Here is a 20,247-nt window from a genome sequence, read left to right as displayed (position 1 = left end):
CATTTCCATAGGATGATCCTAGCCGTCCGATCTATAGAGGTTTGATTATATGGACTTTCTATTTGGATCGGAGGGCTAGGATCATCCTATGGAAATGATTTTTGGGGCACAACCTATTTACATTGTGGTCCATCAAATGGACGGTTTGGATCATCCTATGGTGCAGTACATTTTGAAAAATAGAGGGTGAATATTGTAATAGAAGGGGGTGAATTTATGAGGCCAGATTCACGTTCCAATTTACTAATTTAGAGCAACGGGATTCGGGTTTCTGACTCATTTCTTCTTGGTTTCTTACCAGCTGGGGAAAAGACTTTACTCGTTTCCTTCAACTTTCAAACTCCCCAAAATCCAGCTTTCCAGCTCATTAGAATATAAGAAGAAGAAAAAAAAAGGGTCTTTGTATGTTTTTGTTAGAGATATGATCATGTAAATATACAGAGATTATTGTGAAAATGAGCGTTTCTTTAAGTCTCATGACCCTTAATCTCCACGAAGATCAGTCAAAAGATAGTCCAAATTCATGGGAGAAAAGGAGAGATTTGTGTCTAAGTGTTATCACCAGCTATTCCCCAATCATTCTCTGTACCCAACAAGGTATTTATAGTATTAATTCATTTTCCTTTTTCTCTTTAACTTTTTGATCTGACTCTTCTTTAGTTTATGTTTGGGAGATGGGGTTTTAGCAATTTTGACTTGGGTTTTGCTTTAACTGATGTTTTACACGATTTTTTTTTTTGGAAGATTGGTGATCTGGGTCTACTTGGGTTGATTTTTGAGTAGTGGGTTTCGGTGAGGATTTTCTTGAAATGGGTGATGTGGGTTTTGCTTTAATTGATATTTGGATTAAAGGGTTTGCTTTAGTTTTTAATACTTTGGGTTCAGTAATTCAATATTCTTTAAATGGTAGATCTGGGTCTCTTTGTGTTGATTTTTTGACTGGTGGGTGCTTTTGGGGTCCATTGAGTTTTCATAGAATGGTTGATCTTGGTTTTGTTTTGGTGATGGTTTTTCTTGTTTTAGGGGTAAAGTTGCAATTGGAGTTCCTTCAACAGGCTTTGCCGGGTAATTATTTAATGATCTAGTATCTGGATTAATGAATTTGATAAATTTATCCTTGATCTTCTCTGTAAATTTGAACTGATTGGGTTGGCTTCTTTTGGATTAACTAGCTAGCTCAACATTTAGAAGAGATTTTGTTTATAACATAGTTTCAAAACTCACTCCTGCCTCATTGTGGACCCCCCCCCCCCCCCCCCCCCCCCAGTCGACTCCCATTTACCTTGGCCATGTTCTTGTCTGAGTTTGCATTTTGCCCTACAAAGTCAATCAAAACTCCTTTCACTCTCCTGCGCGTTATGACTGCATCAACTAAATACTCAGCCGCGTCAACCAAGTACTCGACCGTGTCACGCCAAGTCGACTAGGATTTGCTTTGGCAGCATTTTGATCCGCATCCGTGTGTTTAAACACTAGTTTATTATCTGTTTGCTTGAGATCTTACAGCTTCTGGCTGTATTGCTTGTTTGATAGTGATTCTGCCTACCTGCTATATCCATTTTGTTAGTGAGATTATGCTTCCTTCACATGCTCTTTCATTGTTGGATGCGAAAATATTCATATGTGAATGATAATTGTGCACATTCAAAATAGGTCTTAATTAACGTGAAATGACTATTTTTTTTCAATTGGAATTTTTTTTAACGAGGAAATCAAGTTGCTTGTAGTTGTACCATTGTTTTGAAAATCTTACGATTTACTATTCAAATCAAATCTTATGGATTTCGATTTGAATCCTATGATTGAATCTTGCGATTTTTTATTGGATCTTACAATTCGATCGTAAATCGTACAATTCAAATGATTTACAGTGTACGTGCTTGAGGGCATTACTTACATCGAGGAGAGAGAAAACTATAATGAGGACAACATCGACGACTTATCAATTTTTTCATATTTGATATTTGTTGGTTGATATTTGAGACTTTGAGACTTGATATGCTCTTAATTCTTTTATTATTTTTAAGATTACTATCCAATATGCATGGTTTTGGATTGAAATAGATGATTAGTATGTGACAAGTTTGTTAGCAAACAATTCGTATTATGATATAGAATAACTAATCATGGTAGTTTCTATTTTGAATTAATGGATTTAGATGAAAAATGAATAATGAGCTATTTTATTATTCTCTGATACACATCTGAATGAATCTTACGATTTATGTTTCGATACGATTTGACCCCTATTACAATTTCTGATTTGCTTCTGATTTTCAAAACATTGGTTTGTACTTTGTATTGTGCATTTATCACCTACCAGCAGGTGAGAATTGTGAGCTTGGGACCTAGTGTGGAACGATAGTCTATCATCTTGTATCTATATGGTTCAGTCTATCATCTTGTATCTATATGGTTCTCCCAAATTCTGGGAATATTGGATTTTTTATGGTTTAGCTGCTAGCATGCTATACTAACTTGTTCTAAACTCACTTTAAAATAATTCTAATTAAAAAAGAAAAAAAGAAATGATTAAGCAGTGCTCCTGTAATTCCATGCCCTTTTTCATAGGGAAAATTTAGGTTGAGAAAAACACGCGATTCTTTCTCAAATTAATTCTAACCAGGAAAAAAGGAAACATTTTAACATTCTTAAAATTTTTTGTAAATCAGTGCCCTTGTAATATTCTGCCATCTTTCATATGAATTTGGGGTACTTAATCATTTGTCTGGGTGCCAGTCAAGCACAACTCGAGCTAGGTAGTGATAATTTATGAGCTTTTCATCATTCTCCCAGTAACTTCATTCTTAATTTCTTATGTTGGAATCTTTGGTTTCCGGTTGCATTAATCTTTACATGAACAACAATTGTGAATTTGCCTACCTCTACTTTTACCTTTAATTTTCCTTATCCTAAAATTTGGGGTAAATACAAATTATGAAACCATGTAGCTCAATCTTGAAACTTTATGGGAAAGGAAACCCAAACCAGAAAACTTACGATATATTTTTAAATTCCCAGCGCGTGCTCGAAAGCCATGTTACAAAACGGAAAGTAATAAAAAAATCAACTTGGAATAGTGAAAATGGATAAAGAGAAATAACAAAAACATGATGCAGACTTGTCAACTTTTCCTCTAGCGTGCCTATAAATGTGTATAAAAAAATTATTATTAATTTAGCTTCTCACATGCCAAAAAGGTCATACACAACCATATCGTCCACATTTCTGAAACACAGGGCAATGCAAGATAGAAATTGACACTTGGAATGACTATCCTTATTCTAAGCCACTTTAACTATTTTCGTAATTAGCCTAAATGACACGATGCACGGGTTACCGACTATACATATTTTATCCTGCGTAGGTTACTAGGTCATTTTACATTATTTAAAAATTGTTGTGGTTTTCATCTTCATGGAATCAAATTCATCAAATGGTTAAACTTGAGGCTTCTATTAGAACCAGGTTATAGCTTTCAGTCTAATTCTTTGTTGTTTGTTCCATGTCTTGATTGTATTGCTGCATGGTGTGATTTTTTTTCCTCCAGGGAAATTGATTTTTATATCTTCTCTTGATCACAGATTTTTTTTTTTTTTTTTGAAAAGATAATATATTAAAAGGGGCCGAGATGGACCACACGAGATAAACAGAGATACAAGAAATAATAAAACAGAACAGCAAAAATACATCAAACAAATCGCCCACTTCTCACGGAGGAAGGAAATCGAACCACTCCAACCCTTCCTTAAAAACTCCAGATCGAGCGAGGGAGTCCGCTTCCCCATTTGCTACGCGACGAATATGCTTACAGACGATGGAAGATTGCTCAATAAGATCATTAATTTCCTCAAAGTAGTTTAAAAATCGCCACGGAGGAGCCACTTGCCCCGATAACCATCCGATGACATTTGAAGAGTCTCCTTCCACAATTGTTCGATCATAAGAATCCAAACTGAGACGCTTAATCCCTTGATATGCTGCCCTTACTTCCGCTTCAGATGAATCAGATATTCCAATTGGTCCTGCGAAAGCCCACGACACTACCCCTCGGGAGTCCCTACAAAGCCCTCCGACCCCAGCTGAACCCGGATTCCCAAGACAGGACCCATCAAAATTCAATTTAATATGACCATCAGGAGGGGCTTCCCACTTTAGGCTTATCTTCTCTCTGTGCAGACCTTCACAGCACACAATGTGCCACCCCTCCCAAAGCTCGAAGGCTGAGACAAACTTAAACAAAGGGATACTTTGGACCCAAAAAATGACTAACGCTATAATTTTAGTATATAACCAATAAGCTGACTTTGCCACCCCTTCGAATACTCTCGAGTTTCGTTCCTTCCAAATAACCCACCACAATGCTATCAAACATAACCTCCAGAGCACCTTACCTTTTTTCCTCCATGGCACAAAATCCCAACTCAATAGTAAATCTGCAAGCGACTTGGGGAAAACCCAACAGATACCAAATCTGACCAGAATGAGGGCCCAAATCGCCCTTAAAAACTTACAGTGAATAAAAAGGTGATCAATCGATTCCCCATTCTCCATACAGAGCGAACAATGATCCACCAGGCACATGCCCCGTTTTCTAAGAAAATCAATGGTCTGAATCCTCCCATTGCACACTGCCCAACTGAAAAATGAGACCGATGGGGGGCCCAGAAACTTCCAAATACCAGCACAGCTAGGGGACCCAGACGCAGGGAGAAGATGATGATAAAAAGATTTCACTGAAAACATTCCAGAAGCAGTCCAACTCCAGATCCGTTTGTCCACCCCATTCCTTTTTATATAACACCCCTCAATAAGAGTTAGCAGTTGAGAGATTTCCGGTAATTCTCGGTCAAAAAAGTTCCGTCGGAAGCAAGGAGTCCAAACCACCTGATTGTGAATTCTCTGGAAGCAATCAGAAACCGACACTTCTTTGACCAAGGCCACTGAAAACAGCCCCGGAAAAAGCTCCGCCAAAGTTTCAGCGGCGCACCAAGGGTCCAACCAAAATTTGATACGATCTCCTATGTAAACTCTAAACCGAATGCCCGCCTCAAAATTTTGCTTAAGTCTCAAAATATTACGCCAAATTGATCCTCCTTTTTTACCATACTTATCATCCGAACACCACTTACCTTGTAAGAACCCATACTTGCTCCTTATAACTTTGACCCATAGCGAGGATTGTTCCACACCAAAACGCCATAACCATTTTCCCAACAGAGCACGGTTGAAAGTTTTCAACCTCCTTATCCCCAGCCCTCCGTTTGTTAGAGGAACACAAACCTTTTCCCATTTTACTAAAGGAATTCCGCCTTTCGAATTTGACCCACCCCACAGGAATCTTCTTTGAATCCTTTCAATTTTCAAAATGACACTCACCGGACAGGTAAATAGGGATAGATAATATACCGGAATGTTAGCCAAAACTGCCTTGACTAACATCGCATGGAAGTAAGCCGAATTTTTGTCGCCTTCCTTCAGCCATTTCACCCTAGATTTTTGTCTCCAAGAAATTTCTTCCCGCAGCAGCAGCCCTTTGTGTTCCTCCTTGACTTTTCCCAACTCTTCCCATTCGACCTCTGAACTGAGTCCACAGTCCTCCAGAGCTGACAGTTCTTTGAGACGGTTTTCCAACCAAAACTTCCTAGCTTGGTTCAGATGATTTTGATTCTTAGACCAAGCTTTCAGATTTTGCTTAACAAATCTAAGTTTTTTTCCAATCACCACATCTGCAGGACCCTCCACATGACACGAGGACCACCAATTCCCCAACAGATCCTCCATGTTTGGGAATTTAAGCCAAGCCATTTCAAACCTGAAGGGAGGATAACCCCAAGACTCTAGACGAGGGTCGAGAAGAAGAGGGCAATGATCCGAGACCGAATGCACCAATGCTCGAGAGAAACTCTCAGGGACCAAAGCCAGCCACTCAGCACTGACAAGGAATCGATCCAGCCTACTTTTTCGGGGACCCCTGGACCACGTAAAAGAGGCTCCCAACATAGATATGCCAATAAGCTCAAATTTTGCAATGAACTCAACAAAAGCTTTTATATTGATGGTAGACCTCTTAAAACCCAATCTTTCACCCACTTCTTTCACCTCATTGAAGTCCCCCCCAATACACCAAGGAATGGACCAAAACTCCCTGACCTTTTCCAATTCCCCCCAAAATTGACTTTTTTCTTCTCTACGCACCGGACCATAAACCCCTGAAAACAACCACAGTGAATTGTCCTCCTTCTTTAAAACCACCGACAGAGAGAACCTGCCCCTCCATACATCCTGGAGTCGCCAGACATTTTCATTCCACGTTACTAGAATCCCACCCGAGGCGCCAGAAGAGCCCACAAAAGAAAAATCCCAGCCCTCTGGTACTCCTAATCCCAGCACGACACTTCTATTTACAACCTCCATTTTAGTTTCTTGTATGCAAATTAGATCTGGTTTTATCTTTCGAACCAACGCCTTCACGTGAAGTCGCTTCTCCTGATGATTCAGGCCATTAACATTCCATGAAAGGATTTTCATCACCCACTGAATAGTTCTGCGCGCTTTCCCCTCCTACCACTAGGAGTTCTTCTCGACTTGACCACCGAGTCTCCCGTCAATGCCGCTTCTCTCGCAAAATTTAAGTCGATCCTTAACTTCTGTAATTCTCTATCTTTCCTACTTGAAAGTTCTCCGGTACCCTTACGCAAAGATTCCTTAATCACAGAATCTCTCTGCTCGGCAGATTGAATTTCAGAAATATAATCTTCCGCAGACCCGGCATAAACCACACCCAGCTCCTTGCTGACCCCAGCACATGACCAACAAAAACATCAATGGCCTCAAGATCGGTGCCTCCTACCGGAGCACTTGGAGGATCGATAGCTAGCTCCAGAGGGGGTCTATTAAGTCTTGACCCCTCCCTAACTGCAGCGGACTAATAAAGAATTTAGATTTTTTCTTAATTCCTTTGTCGACACTCTGCAACTTTGACCCACCCTTAATACAAGGCAATCGGCAGATCGAATCATAGGCCACGGAAGTAAAGGAAAACCTCCGGAATTTCTCCAGCGCCAAATTGCCAAGACTATCCAATCGGATGACCACATCGGGTTTCCCTTTATTCTGGAGATCCCAAAAACCCACACATCCCTCAATCTCTAAGCTCAAGGATCGGCAACCTGCACACATGCTCGCTCCCTCCTGTGAAAAGTTCTCACCTACTTTTTGAAATACGGCCCCATACGCTCCTCTATCCCCCTGGGATCTTCTCTCGAAAGGCCACGATGCTACCTCCAATATGCTATCTTCCTCGAGATCTGAATCGAAGTTAATATGCGAAACATCTTCAGCTGGAGGAATTCTAGGAGCAGCAACTTCCGATCTTCTAATTTCCGATAGAAGCTCCTCTCGCAGAGGCCTGTCTTCCATAGAGAGCGAAAGACATGAATCATTCCCTCCTTCAGTCTCCCTTCGATCCCTACAGCAATTGATATCGTCTGAACGAACTTTCTCCATACGTAAGTAACAGATAGGATAGAAGGAATCCGACCATTCGTTGCTTAAAACTCCAGGCCCATTACGAATGGACCCACCAATCCTTTCATCGCAAGTAAGGGCCTCCGACCATTGACCATGTTCTGCTACAGGTGGCAACCAATCTTCATCCCAGTCCTTCCTGACATAGACATCAAGAGCCGGATCTCGCTGAGAAGTCGAATCCGTCTTTTTCGAATGCCTGGGAGAGAGAGCTGCAATTATATCAGAGAAGCTGTTCACGTGACAGGGAGGGCCCACCCCGTCTGAACAAACAGTAGACCCTCCACAAATGCTTCGCCACCTGTAGCCTACAGGGGATAGACTATTTTGATTTTCAAAAATTCCGCCAAGTGTCTCTGCACTACCGTGCACCGCATGCAGCGCATGATAGCCCAGTTCACTATCATGTGCCTCCTCGTCCACCGGGACTGGTTCAGAACCAAAAACCACTTCTCCGATCACAGGCTCCTCCTCCTCCTCCGCCCCCAATGATGCATCCGCTGAAAAATCCCGCACGGAATCCTCCTCCTCACCTTCACCTTCGACCTGAAATCTAATCTTAGTAAGATCCAACCTCTCAGTTGCCTCCTCCTTCCAAACTCGAACCCAGCGGACGGCTCCATCCAGTGAAACTGGGATGGACAACTCCTTACCAATACTTCCTTCAACAGAAATTTTTAACCGAGCAGTGGAATAACCCTGCCCAGATTGACAAGATTGATCCATTTCCACCACCTTGCCGATTTTCTCACCAATCCGTCGGAAATTTTCCTCACACCACGCCTGAGGCGGGACTCCTTCTATGCTCCACCAGATGAGATGACCCTCGGGACAGAACTTCTGATCCCATAATGAAAGCTCCATAAATGGTGAATTTATTGCATTAGACCAGACATTCATTAGTTTAGTTCTATCCATCCCCATCTGAACACAGATCAGTATCTCCAGTTCTGCAAGTCTGTAAACAATAACTTCAGAATTGATTCCCTTCCTACTTCTCAACCACCGTTCCATACCTTTTAAGTCCCCTAACCATCTTGGAGAAACCCTACCCCATATTCCCAATGCAGCATTGCTGATAGACTGTAATGGAACTACTTCCAGAGAGAAGCTCACACCCTCAGAAATCTAGGGTTCAAATGTTTGCTTTCTGGGTATTAAAGGGATCTTAGCTGTCGCCCCCTTAGATCTCCCCAGCTTCCGGCCATCTGCCATAGCAACCCGACTCCGAAAAGGAGGAAAATTGTAATCCAGGTTGGACCAAATTTTATTGCACTCCCAACAAGACTTCCTTTTTTTAAAATTCCTAAACCCACATCTACAGCACCTCCAATCTCCCAAACCACCCACCGACCGGAGACGGGATATCCTAGCCAGTCTATTGGACCACTTATTCTTCACATCAACCCAAGAAGTTTCGGAACAATCCTCTCCTAAGGGAATCCGATTAGAGCCTGTCGCTACACCAGCGCCGGACACAAAATCGATCACCCTGCCCTCGATCATCCTTCTTATTATAATAATACTATCCTCCCACACCCAAACCTAGAGAATGTGCAGGCCACTCCTTCGGGAAAACCCACCAGATTTCGGCACCGAAACCAGTGAGGAGTCAGAGACCGAGATCGAATCTGAAGAGAGTCATCACAGATTTCTTTTATATGCTGTTCTTCTGTACTATTATCTTTCAACCGGCGGGCAAGAACCATGAAGTTTATTATTGGTTAATTTTTCAGCATGTAAGGCAATATTCGCCTTAAAAACTAAAAAAATCAACTAACTATAGAATTTGTTCTCTTGTTTCCTTTAGGTTATGATCAATTTGGGATTTCAAGGAAAGGATCCCAGGACACTTCAGATGAACATTGCACAATCTTCTACGATAAGGAGAAGGTATTGGTGGACCCTTCTTTTTCTAATTCTATGACAGATGGAGGAGTTCTTTAATCGAGGGATTTTTGTTTTCGACATAATCTTTTGTTCATGATATTTACATAACAATTTATTGAAGGTGGAACTTCTAGAAGGTGGAACCTTTTGGTTGTCAGAGTCACCATCAGTTCCTGGAAGCACATCATGGGGATCCGAAGTTCCATGTATTGCAACATGGGCGATATCCTTTGTTCTATTGAACCTAAATATATTATCTCTTTCTTGATATCCTTTCTTTATTATATGTGACAATATTTGTAGTTTGATTCTTTGACATGATTTCCACACATTTCAACTCAAGGGAGTTGAGCCGCCGGGCTTCACATTCCAGATTGTTAACACAAACATGGATGAATTTAGTCCTCGTGCACGTAGGCGGAGTGCTCTGCTCACATGGCAGCACATAGCATCGTTGCCTCCGAACCTACCCGTGGTATATTGTGGAGGATTCAATACACAAAAAGAATCAACAACAGGAAGATTTCTGCTTGGGAGATCAAGGTATTGGTTACAAAAATTTACTCCCCTGTATTCATATTTTGATATTGGAATACTAGTCAGTCTACCCTAGTTTGATGATGGTAAACAAGCTGGTATTATTGCATTCTCTTATCTTCAAACATGGCTTGTTTATTAATACTTTCCATTGCTACAGTGGATTGTCTATGATTTTTTTAGGCTACTGATATTTGCACTACTATGTTTTAATAACTGCACAAACTCAGCTTTATCTTTTCTTTTCTAAATCGCTTCTGACAGCTTTTTGGGTACTATTATAAGCTTTGACAGCTGTTTAAATAATAAACGACAAGATCAGTTAGTGCAATTATAAAAACAAGGTAGTGCCGATATCATTAGCCTTTTTTATCCATAACCATTGGTCAAACAGCTACTTATAGGCACATGCATTCTTTAACATCAGCAGCAGAATCGCAAGTAAATTCCTAAGGATTTTATGAGAATTTTAAAGTCAAAGCAAATGAAACATTCTTTTATATTTATGTCAGTAGAATTTTTATAGATAAGATGTATTTTGACTATTTCCATTCTATTAGATATTGGAAATTCAAGGAGAATGTCAGAAAATGCTTTAAGATAATGCAATTTGGGAACTAATAAATGTGAACTTTCCTTCTATTTTTGCAAAATAATGTAGGAGTTCCAACGAGGCTAAAAGGTAATAGTGGAAGACATGGAAGAAGAAAGGTCCTTATATAAACACCTAATATAGACTGTTTGCCTCAACCACGAAAAAATGTAGTTGGATGCTTGTTGGGTCATAATATCACATGCATGTACAGTTGAAGATTATTTTTTCTTTAAATGGTAACTGTAAATTCATTAAAATAAAGCAGGCCAATGGCTGGGGACCATGGTGGTCAATACAGAGAGGCAAGCACAAGTAGTAAGAAATAAAATGCAATTTTTTTTACAATATTGATCAAGGGGACGGAAGTCGAACGATTTCAAAGCAGGTCTATTACATCTCAACCAGGCCAACTGACCGACTTCAATATCAGCGGATCATGATACTGAAATTTGATTGCATGACCCTCAACTCTGTTGAGGACTTTTTCTCTGTAATTTGCACATCTCCAGGGGTAATCCATTCTATTATTCAACCAATTAATGATGTTCTTAGCGTCTCCTTCCACCATGCCATGGTCCAACTCACTTGCCTCCAACAAGTGAATGCATTCTAGAAGGGCTTGAACCTCCGCCATGGTTGCGTTAGTTTGCCCCAATGGTCCTGAGTAGGCCCATCTCGTAATCCTGTATGCTCGCGAAGGAGCCTCCGACACCTACCGACCCAGGATTAGGAAGCCTGGAGGTGGTGGTGTCCATATGGGGTCACCCTGCTCTGAGATATTCTTCTTAATCGAACATCATCCCACAATCTTCTCATAGAATATTCTGCAATTCCCCTGAGTTCCGGTAAAGGCACTAGCCCACTGCACTAGCATAGAAAAAAATGGGAATTTGACAACTCCGGATTCCTTTGGAAACTCCTTTAAATGCGCGATTTTTCTTTTCCTTCCACAAGCACTATAGCAGCGCCAGCAGGATTAGGCTCCAAAGTATGCTGTCCTTTCTAGGCCAAAGGCCAAAGGACTAATTCCCAAAAAAATCCTTGATGTTGGCAGGAAGAGTCCAACGATGTCGAACAACTAGAACATATTGGACCAAATCGCCCAGGCATACATACCTGCAATGGATAAACAAATAATCTACTAATTTTCTTGCCACTAAGCAGAGAGCACAATGATCGACGATGGTCATCCTCTGACTTCTCAGTTGGTCCACCATAACAATTTTGTTGAGGCACCTACTCCAAGCAAAATCACACACTAGGGGGGAGCATGGGATCTCCACGCTCTGCATGCTAGTGAGGCAGTCAAAGTTGGCTTCAGGTATTGGTAGAAGGATCAAACCAAAAAATCACCCCCTGAAATCCAGACCCTCATGTCCTCTCCATTCCTCTTGATGTAGATCGAGTCTAGAATTTCCATGAATCTATCCATCCTATCAATCTCTATCAAAAAAATTCCCGCGGAGATGAACTCTCCAATTGATGCCGCAATCCCGCCTTTTGGAGCACATCTATGTCCAATCACCCTGGATCTGATAACACCCGAAAAAGATGAAAAAGACCTGGAACCTTAACTTTGAGAGGCACTTCTCCACACCACAAGTCATGCCAAAATCTAATCTTATTGCCTTTACCCACTCTGAAACAGATCCCTCTTTGGGAGAGGAGTAATCTTGAAATGCTGTCTTTCCAGTACATGCACACATCCAATGAGATCCATCCCCCAGAGTCTTCGCTGTTTTTCTCCTCTATCACAGAGATGATTGTGATCTTTCCCAAATCACCACACCCATTTTCCGAGAAGGGCCCTGTTCATCATCTTTAAGCTTCTAATTGCCTCACCTGGAGTATTTAGGTTTGCAAACCTCTTTCGAGTCCACCGGATAAAACCTTTTTTTGGATTTCGAGTCGTCCCATAAGAAGTTTTGCTTGAACTATTCAGTGTGCTTGATAACGCTGATTGGGCATTTTAACAAAGACAAATAATGTAGAGACATGTTAATTTTCTTTTTCTTTTTGGTGTGACTGAACTTGTTATTTTGATTTATCGATATAATGTTATACTTTTTATTGTTTCATATGGAATTGTTGAACCCTGTTGCAAGGTTAAGGCCAAGAATCATAACGGTTCTCTCCTTTTGTTTTAGAAGCAAAGATAACCATCACTAACAACTAACAATTGGATTCTGGGGTGTTCATTGAATTCTGGGGTGTTCATTGAATTCTCTGCCTGCTTCTTATCTTGGCCTTCCTTTGGGGGTGGGAAGACCGAATAAACTATTTTGGAATCCAATCATTCATAGAGTTGAGAGGCGTCTAGACTCCTGGAAACGTAATTTGGTATCTAAAGGAGGGCGGTTGGTTCTCATCAAAGCAGTTTTATCAAACATTCCGATTTATTTTCTTTCCTTGTTCAAATGCCCTGTGAGTGTAGTGATTAGAATTGAACAGATTCAAAGGAGGTTTTTGTGGGGTGGCTCTCATTCCTCTGGTGGAATTCCCTTGGTTAAATCGAGTTCTGTGTGTCTCCCTTTGAAAAATGGAGGTTTAGGAATAAGGAAAATCAAAGGCTTTAGCACGGCTTTGTTGGGAAAGTGGCTGTGGCGGTTTGGGTCAGAGCCCTCTGCCTTTTGGGTAAAAGTAATAGGGAGCAAATATGGGTTGAGGGAGGGGAATTGGTGTACTGCGGATAATTTTATGTTCAAGGGTCTAACTGTTTGCCGGGATATTTTGGAGGTTGAGGTTTTATTTTCCAAAGATATTCGCTTTAAGGTTTATGTTGGGGATAGAATCCGTTTCTGGTCAGATCCGTGGTGCTCGGCTGTTCCTCTTAGGGCATTATTTCCTGATCTGTTTCTGGTGTCTTCTCAAAAGGTGGGATGGGTGGCGGATTGCTTCGAGAGGGTGAACTCGGTAGTGGTTTGGAAGCCGAAGTTCAGAAGAAACTTTTTTTATAGAGAGCTGAATTCAGTCCTTGAGTTGATGTCCTTGATTGAAGGGTGTTATATTAAGAGGAGGGGGGTTGATTCCCGTGTATGGTTTTGGTGCTCATCCGGATTTTTCTCTGTTAAATCTTTCTATCAACATTTGGTGTGTAGCGAAGTTGAGTCTCCTACTGCTTCGATCTGGAAGTTTTCTTGCCCGCCGAGGGTTTCTTTTTTTGCGTGGGCAGTATGTTGTGGTCGTATCCAGACAATTGATTTTTTGAGGAAGAGAGGGATGATTTTGGTCAACCATTGCCCTTTATGTTTATCGGATGACGAATCCATTGATCATCTATTCATTCACTATAAGTTTGCTAGAGATTTATGGGGTTTTATCCTATCTCGCTTTGGGGTATCTTGGGCTCTCCCTAATACCATATCAGATTTTATTAAAAGTTGGGAATGGTGCCCCCGGAAAAGAAAGGGTAAGTCGCTGTGGAAGATGTGTATGGTGGCTTCATGGTGGTTCATTTGGAAGGAAAGAAACTCCCGAGTATTTGACGGTGTGGCAAAATCGTCTTACTGGATATTTATCAAGACCATTTCAGCGGTTATTTCTTGGGCTAGAAGCCTTCCTCGGTTTCATTTCGTCTCAGCGTATGATCTTTGGGAAGGCTGGCAGACTATTTGCAAGGAGGGGATTAGCAAAGTCAAAATTAATCAACCCTGGCTCCCTTCTCCAGAGGGAATGGTAAAGCTGAATTTCGATGGTTCATCTCTTGGCAATCCTGGTGATGCAGGGATTGGGGGTTTATGCAGAGATTCCAAGGGGGATGTTCTCTGGGTTTTCTCGGGTCCCATTGGAGTGGCGGACTCTAATGAAGCGGAAGTGAGAGCAGTTCATTGTGGGATCAAGTTTTTGGATCATTCTGTGTTAGATAAGGTGATAGTGGAAGGGGACTCCTCTAATGTTATTCTCTGGCTTCTGGGTGCGGCTTCTCCTCCGTGGCGTTTTTTATCTTTCTTTGAGGAACTTGATGATTTAGTTCTTGACTCGTCCATATCGTTTAGGCATGTGAGGAGATCAGCTAATTTAGAGGCTGACTCCCTAGCAAGGGGGGTGTTTTTAGGTCTAGCATGGAGCGGTTTGATTATCTCCCTCCTTGATTTTGTATTTTCTTTCTCTCTCTTTCTGTAATTTGTTTTGAACCAGCTCGGTTCGCCTTTTAATATATTATCATTTTACCGTCTCAAAAAAAAAACAACTAACAACTGGAAACTGCCTCTCCAACCATATGGATCGGGGTGATTGCATATAGAAACTGAAAACACTAATTACTTCTAGAAGCAAGCCCTAAGAACTTATTGCTTTCCTAGGTTCTGGTAAAGAAGGTTATGAGAAAAGTTGCATAGTTTGCTCCTTTTTAGCGACAAAGGGAATTATGGGTATCTTTTTCCAGCTCGAGGATTAGTGTCATTTTCTTTTCTTTTCGTGCTTTACAAGGATATCTGTAAAGCATTGTTCTTTATTCCTCAGTTTCTGGTTCTTTTCTTTTTGTTTGTTGTATTTTTGGGACTGCCGGTCTCGTTTTTATTTAATGATATCCTTTCACCATTCAAAAAAAAAAAAAAAAACATATCTGCAATTCCAGCTTGATGATTAAGTGTTTCAATCTAGAAGAAATGAATAAGAAACTAAAAGCTAATGAAAGAGTTGTTTGTTGAGTTTAATGATTGGGCTTTATGGCCTTGCAAACATTATATATCAATATTTTAAAAACCGGACCGCATATGCCATACAATCCTGATAGGAATAGCAGATATGAAATGAGGTACAACCCCAATGTTTTTTTTTTTTGAATGGTAACTGAATATATTAAAAAGAGATAGACCGAAAAAAGGCCTCCCACACCCCCCACTAGGCCAGAATTACACACAGAAAGAAAGGAAAAAATACAAAAAAAATTAAGGGAGGAGAAAGTCGAAAAGCTCCAGAGACTGCTTGACCACACCCGCTTTAGCCAAACTATCAGCGATTTCATTGGCTGATCGCCTAACATAAAGGAAATCTACCGAGCATCCGACCGATATATCCTTAATTTCATCGAATAAACGAAGAAATCTCCAAGGAGGATTCACCGAACCCTTAAGCCACCTAATGACATTTACAGAGTCTCCTTCCACGATAGTGTTCGCTACCCTCTCGCTTCCTAACATCAGGAATCCTTGATAAGCGGCTCTGACTTCAGCTTCGGTAGAATCTGCGACACCTAAAGGCCCGGAAAAAGCCTGCACAACATCCCCCTCTGAATTTCTTAAGACACCCCCGATCCCAGCTGGACCAGGGTTACCCAAGCTTGATCCGTCAAAATTCAGCTTAGAAAAACCTACTGGAGGATTGACCCATTGCTGAGAGATTGTAGGAGTGGGTACTTGACTGTTGCATACCACTTTCCATCCCGCCCACAGGTCGAAAGCTGAAACAAATTTGAACATGGGCAGTGCCCTTGCCCATGAAATCGATAAGGCTACTGCCTACTACCTTGATATACATGTAATAGGGAGAGTTTGAACGCCCAGCGAAAATCCTATTGTTTCTTTCCGACCACAAAACCCACAGCGTAGCCATTAATGAAATCGACCACAATACTTTACCTTTTGACCTCCATGGATTAAACGCCCACCCCTCAAATAGATCCTTCACTTGGGAAGGGAATACCCACTCGATGCCGAATCTCGCCAGAACCCTTCCCCATACCTCTCGAGCGACTTTGCAATGGATAAATAAATGCTCCACTGATTCTCCAGCTTCGATACACGAAAATAATGAAAATAATACAAGAACATAGAAGTTAGTTGCAATGCTCCCTTTCAACCTGAGAAGGGAGGCCCTAAGCATCAGAAGCTTGATGTGCAAACTTGGTTATGTAGCACACGTTCTCTTGATGAAACCTTTGCAAGAAATCAATTATTTGATCTTTTAGGCCCTGTTCGTTTCAGATTTTGACAACTGAGTGTCAGCCATAAACCTATTATTGGACTCAAAGTTAAATGTAATTTTGAGTCCAATAATAGATTGTGGGCTTACAATCGGTTGTCATAATCTGAAACGAACAAGGCCTTAGCAAGGCAAAAGGAACAAAATACACAGGTTTGGTGTGCAAACTCGTGTAGGTAGCATATGTTCTCTTGATAAGACATTGCAGGAAACCGATTATTCAATCTTTTAGCTAGGCAAAAGGAACAAAATATTTTCTTTAGCAATTACTCCATCACAAGTAAAATAATAGTCTCTCTCTCTCTCTCTCTCTCTCTCTCTCTTGCCTTATTTAAAAAATATTTTTAAATTTAAAGGTAAGAAATACAAATATCCTTTTACAAGTACTAATAGAGTAATATACTAATAAATAAATTTAGTTGAATAAGTCTACCTTATAATTATATAACAATAAATTAATAAGTAAATATATTTAATCTCTCTCTTCCCGTTTTCATATCTGTTATTGCTATCAGGATTTTATGGTTAACAAAAGCTGGTTTTTACTATCTGCCTTCATTCTCCCCTTAATTTTTTTAGTTTTAGTATCTGCATTAATTCTTTTTGTGATTCTAGGAAGCAATAATATCCTTACAATACCGCTCTGTATATTGTTAAATTTACCCCATCATGTCTCTAAATCTTTGATTGTGAATATTAATGTAAGAACTAAGTGTTTATCTAGGGAAAAGTTGCCATGAGACACCTTGGTGCTACAGTTAAAAAAAAAGAAAAAAGACACCTTGGCACTAATGCAATGATGAATCTATGTGAACCTCTCTAATCTTGTGTGAATCGGATTGGTATTATTATCCCCTTAAGTAATGTAAGCATTAAGTGTTTTCGTTTGCCTGATCCAAATCTATAATTATTGAAAGATGCGGTTATTTCTTAGAACCCAGAAGAGTATAAAAAGTTGTCAGAAACAACTATCTCTTAGAACCCAGAAGAGTATAAAAAGTTGTCAGAAACAACTATCGTGGGTACTCTTATCAATTTTGTTTGTGGTTCTCAAAGGAGCTCTGTAAGCAGGCTATGCATCAGAACTCCAAAAAGAAAAGCAGTATTGCATCTAACTTTTATGTTTAGTAATTAGAGAGGAGCTGAAGATAATCAGATCAGTTATCATTTATTCTTTACTTTTCTAAAGATCATTCCTTCTTCACATGCTTGCACCATGGAAATTTTCTTTATAAGAGACACCAAACTCTTCTCAGGTAAAGGTGGTTTTTCCCCCCCTTTCTTGTTAGGTGTTAGGAAGTGTGGAAGAAATTTGCTCCCATAGATGTATATATTATTTTAGGCAGGTACTGACTTGATGGCTGCTGGCTGTGCCCATGATTTGACCACAGAGAGCATGGTGTTGTAGGCGATATGCGTGATGCATGGCCAAGTGCTAGGGTGAGGAAAAACGTCTCTCTGATACGCACATATCATGGATTTAAAGGTAGATATTATGTTTCCCTTTCTCTTACCACATAATAGATATCCATCATCAAAGCAAACATACCTATGATTGTGGACAGGGATTCGTGTGTCGAGTGTTGACACATATACGGGGTGTCTGACATGACAAACGCTACAAATCTAGAAATGTGGACACATTCATATACGTACATACATATAAAATTATTGATTAATATCATAATTTGCAACAATATAAGCATGACATTCATTTAACAAACTGATAAATCTTAGAATTAAACAAGCGTAATCTAAAACAAACTTGAGATAAATAACAACACATTCATCAATCTAATATAGTTCTCTTCGTTCTCCAATACAAAGTGAGAAATACTATGAATATAATACTAGAATACATATTTGTTTTGGGGTTTAGGTTTAGGAGAGGGGAGACGGGAGAGCGGACAGGGGAGATAGTTCTCTTCATTCTCCAATATACAGTGAGAAATACAATGAATATAATATTAGAATACGACTTTGTTTAGGGTTTTTGGTTTATGAGAGGGGAGATAACAACAGATATTACTTAAAGAAGAGCTAAAAGAAGAGTTTATAATAAAATAAGAGTTAATAATAAAAGATGAGGCAAACAAAATTTCAATGATAAAACAGAATGTCACGCTTGACACGGTACAAAAACGTCTTGACATGACATGGCACGCGTGTCAATATTAATTTCAAAGTGTCGACCAAATCATTGAAACATATTGCTGACTGAAGTTGTTTGGGAGTGCAGGAGACAACCAGGGAGCTCTTGAATTCATGAAATTGATATTTAGAGCTCTATGCCTTTGCTGGGATCGCCAAACTCAGGATTTACATGTTGACTGGATTCTTTTCAGAGGACGTTCTTTGATCCCCGTATCCTGCGAAGTGATAAATGATAATATCGATGGGCTTTACCCCTCGTCTCATTATCCGATATTTGCCGAGTTTATGCTCCCTCGTACAGTGAGGTTACTTGAAGCATCTGTTTGAAATTGGCTATGGCAAGGTCTGTTTGTTTTCTTTTTGGCCCAAGCACATTATAGGAGATTTGTTTCATGTTGGGGATGCAACTATTAGTTTCATGTACATTTGTTTGGTACTATAATCTATATCCCTTCAGCTTCAAGGTTTGCAAAGGAAATAAATTGTATTCCTCCACTTGGACTACTCTATCAACAGAAGAACACATAGTTGATGGGGTTGTTTATTAAAGTTTATTTTCCATCTCTGCTGTAAATGTGGCAACATGAACATTCATTTGGCTGCCCTCCCAGTTGATGGGGCTCTTTGATTTATAGTTTTTTCTCATTCTCTGCAAGGCAAAAATGAGAGAAGCCCCGTAGAGAATGATTGCCAAATGGGTTGAAAAGGTGGCTGTCTAAATGGTGGCTTGTAAATGGTGGACAAATGGGTTGAAACAAAAATGGGCAATGGTTCACATTCAATAGGTAGACATCCATTAATTAGATGATTGGGATTGTTTGATCAGTGTGATCTTGGCTCATGGGCCATACATTCTGCAATATAGGTCTTACCTTTGATTAATCCAAACAGTTTTTCTCAAGCCTTGCTTTGCATCTCTTATGCCTAAAAATCACACCAATGATGTAATCCTAACATCCAATAATGTGTAGTTTTTTGTCGACAAAAAAATATCAAGTGGTCGGTTCAGATCAATCAAGGGTAGGATCCACAATTTCATAGTGGGCACCTTACTGGTGCATTCATCCCAAAGAAAGTGCTCTTAATCACTCTGATTATGAAGGTGCCATATTCCAAAAATCACTTGGTTACATCAACTGGATGGTTTAAACAAAGAGAAATACTGAAAAATCTAGGCTCCTTCCTAGTAGACACTTTCTGGGCCAGCTTGTACAATGTCTATATGATTGGATCCGTTGATCTGATCAGTAACCAGAATACTGGCGAAATTTCATTTAGCACACTCATTGGATGATCCTAGGTTCTTGATCTATCAACACTCTTTTAGGATAGGGTTCCGCTGAGGTATGCTGAACCCAGGGGCGCCCTTGCAAAAATTAGGTGAAAGGGCGCCCAGCCCCTCCATTTTTTACAAACAAAAAATAGTTCTATTTTGGTCTTGGAGAAAGGGAAATGATATTTCCACCACCTCTTCTAGCATTTCCACCACCTTTTGTTTGTCTTTCCCAAAAAATACTACACTACCACCCTTTTAATTTGTCTTATCCTGAAGATGACTTTATTTTGTACAGTAGACAAACAAAAAGGGATGGGAATGATGAGAAAGGGGGGTAGAAATA

At 40.2% G+C, this 20,247-nt stretch overlaps 1 protein-coding gene across 1 annotated transcript; it reads left to right on the top strand.

Annotated features, from left to right (window-relative positions):
- The first annotated feature begins 277 nt into the window (after positions 1-277).
- LOC143856131 (DNAse I-like superfamily protein) lies at positions 278-19,189 on the top strand. Its single transcript, XM_077366216.1, has 7 exons — positions 278-597; positions 1,024-1,065; positions 9,341-9,423; positions 9,542-9,644; positions 9,750-9,963; positions 17,866-17,960; positions 18,714-19,189. Exons 1-7 carry the CDS (start codon positions 456-458, stop codon positions 18,953-18,955), a joined length of 921 nt encoding a protein of 306 aa, XP_077222331.1. The 5' UTR covers positions 278-455; the 3' UTR covers positions 18,956-19,189.
- Positions 19,190-20,247: the final 1,058 nt, after the last annotated feature.

This window comes from Tasmannia lanceolata, unplaced genomic scaffold, assembly GCF_043159265.1.
Source record: "Tasmannia lanceolata isolate RefF3 unplaced genomic scaffold, GAP_Taslan_0.1 ptg000023l, whole genome shotgun sequence".
NCBI classification, from domain to species: domain Eukaryota; kingdom Viridiplantae; phylum Streptophyta; class Magnoliopsida; order Canellales; family Winteraceae; genus Tasmannia; species Tasmannia lanceolata.
The sequence above is the reverse complement of the archived record's forward strand: the minus strand, read 5'-3'. Positions and strand labels throughout refer to the sequence as shown.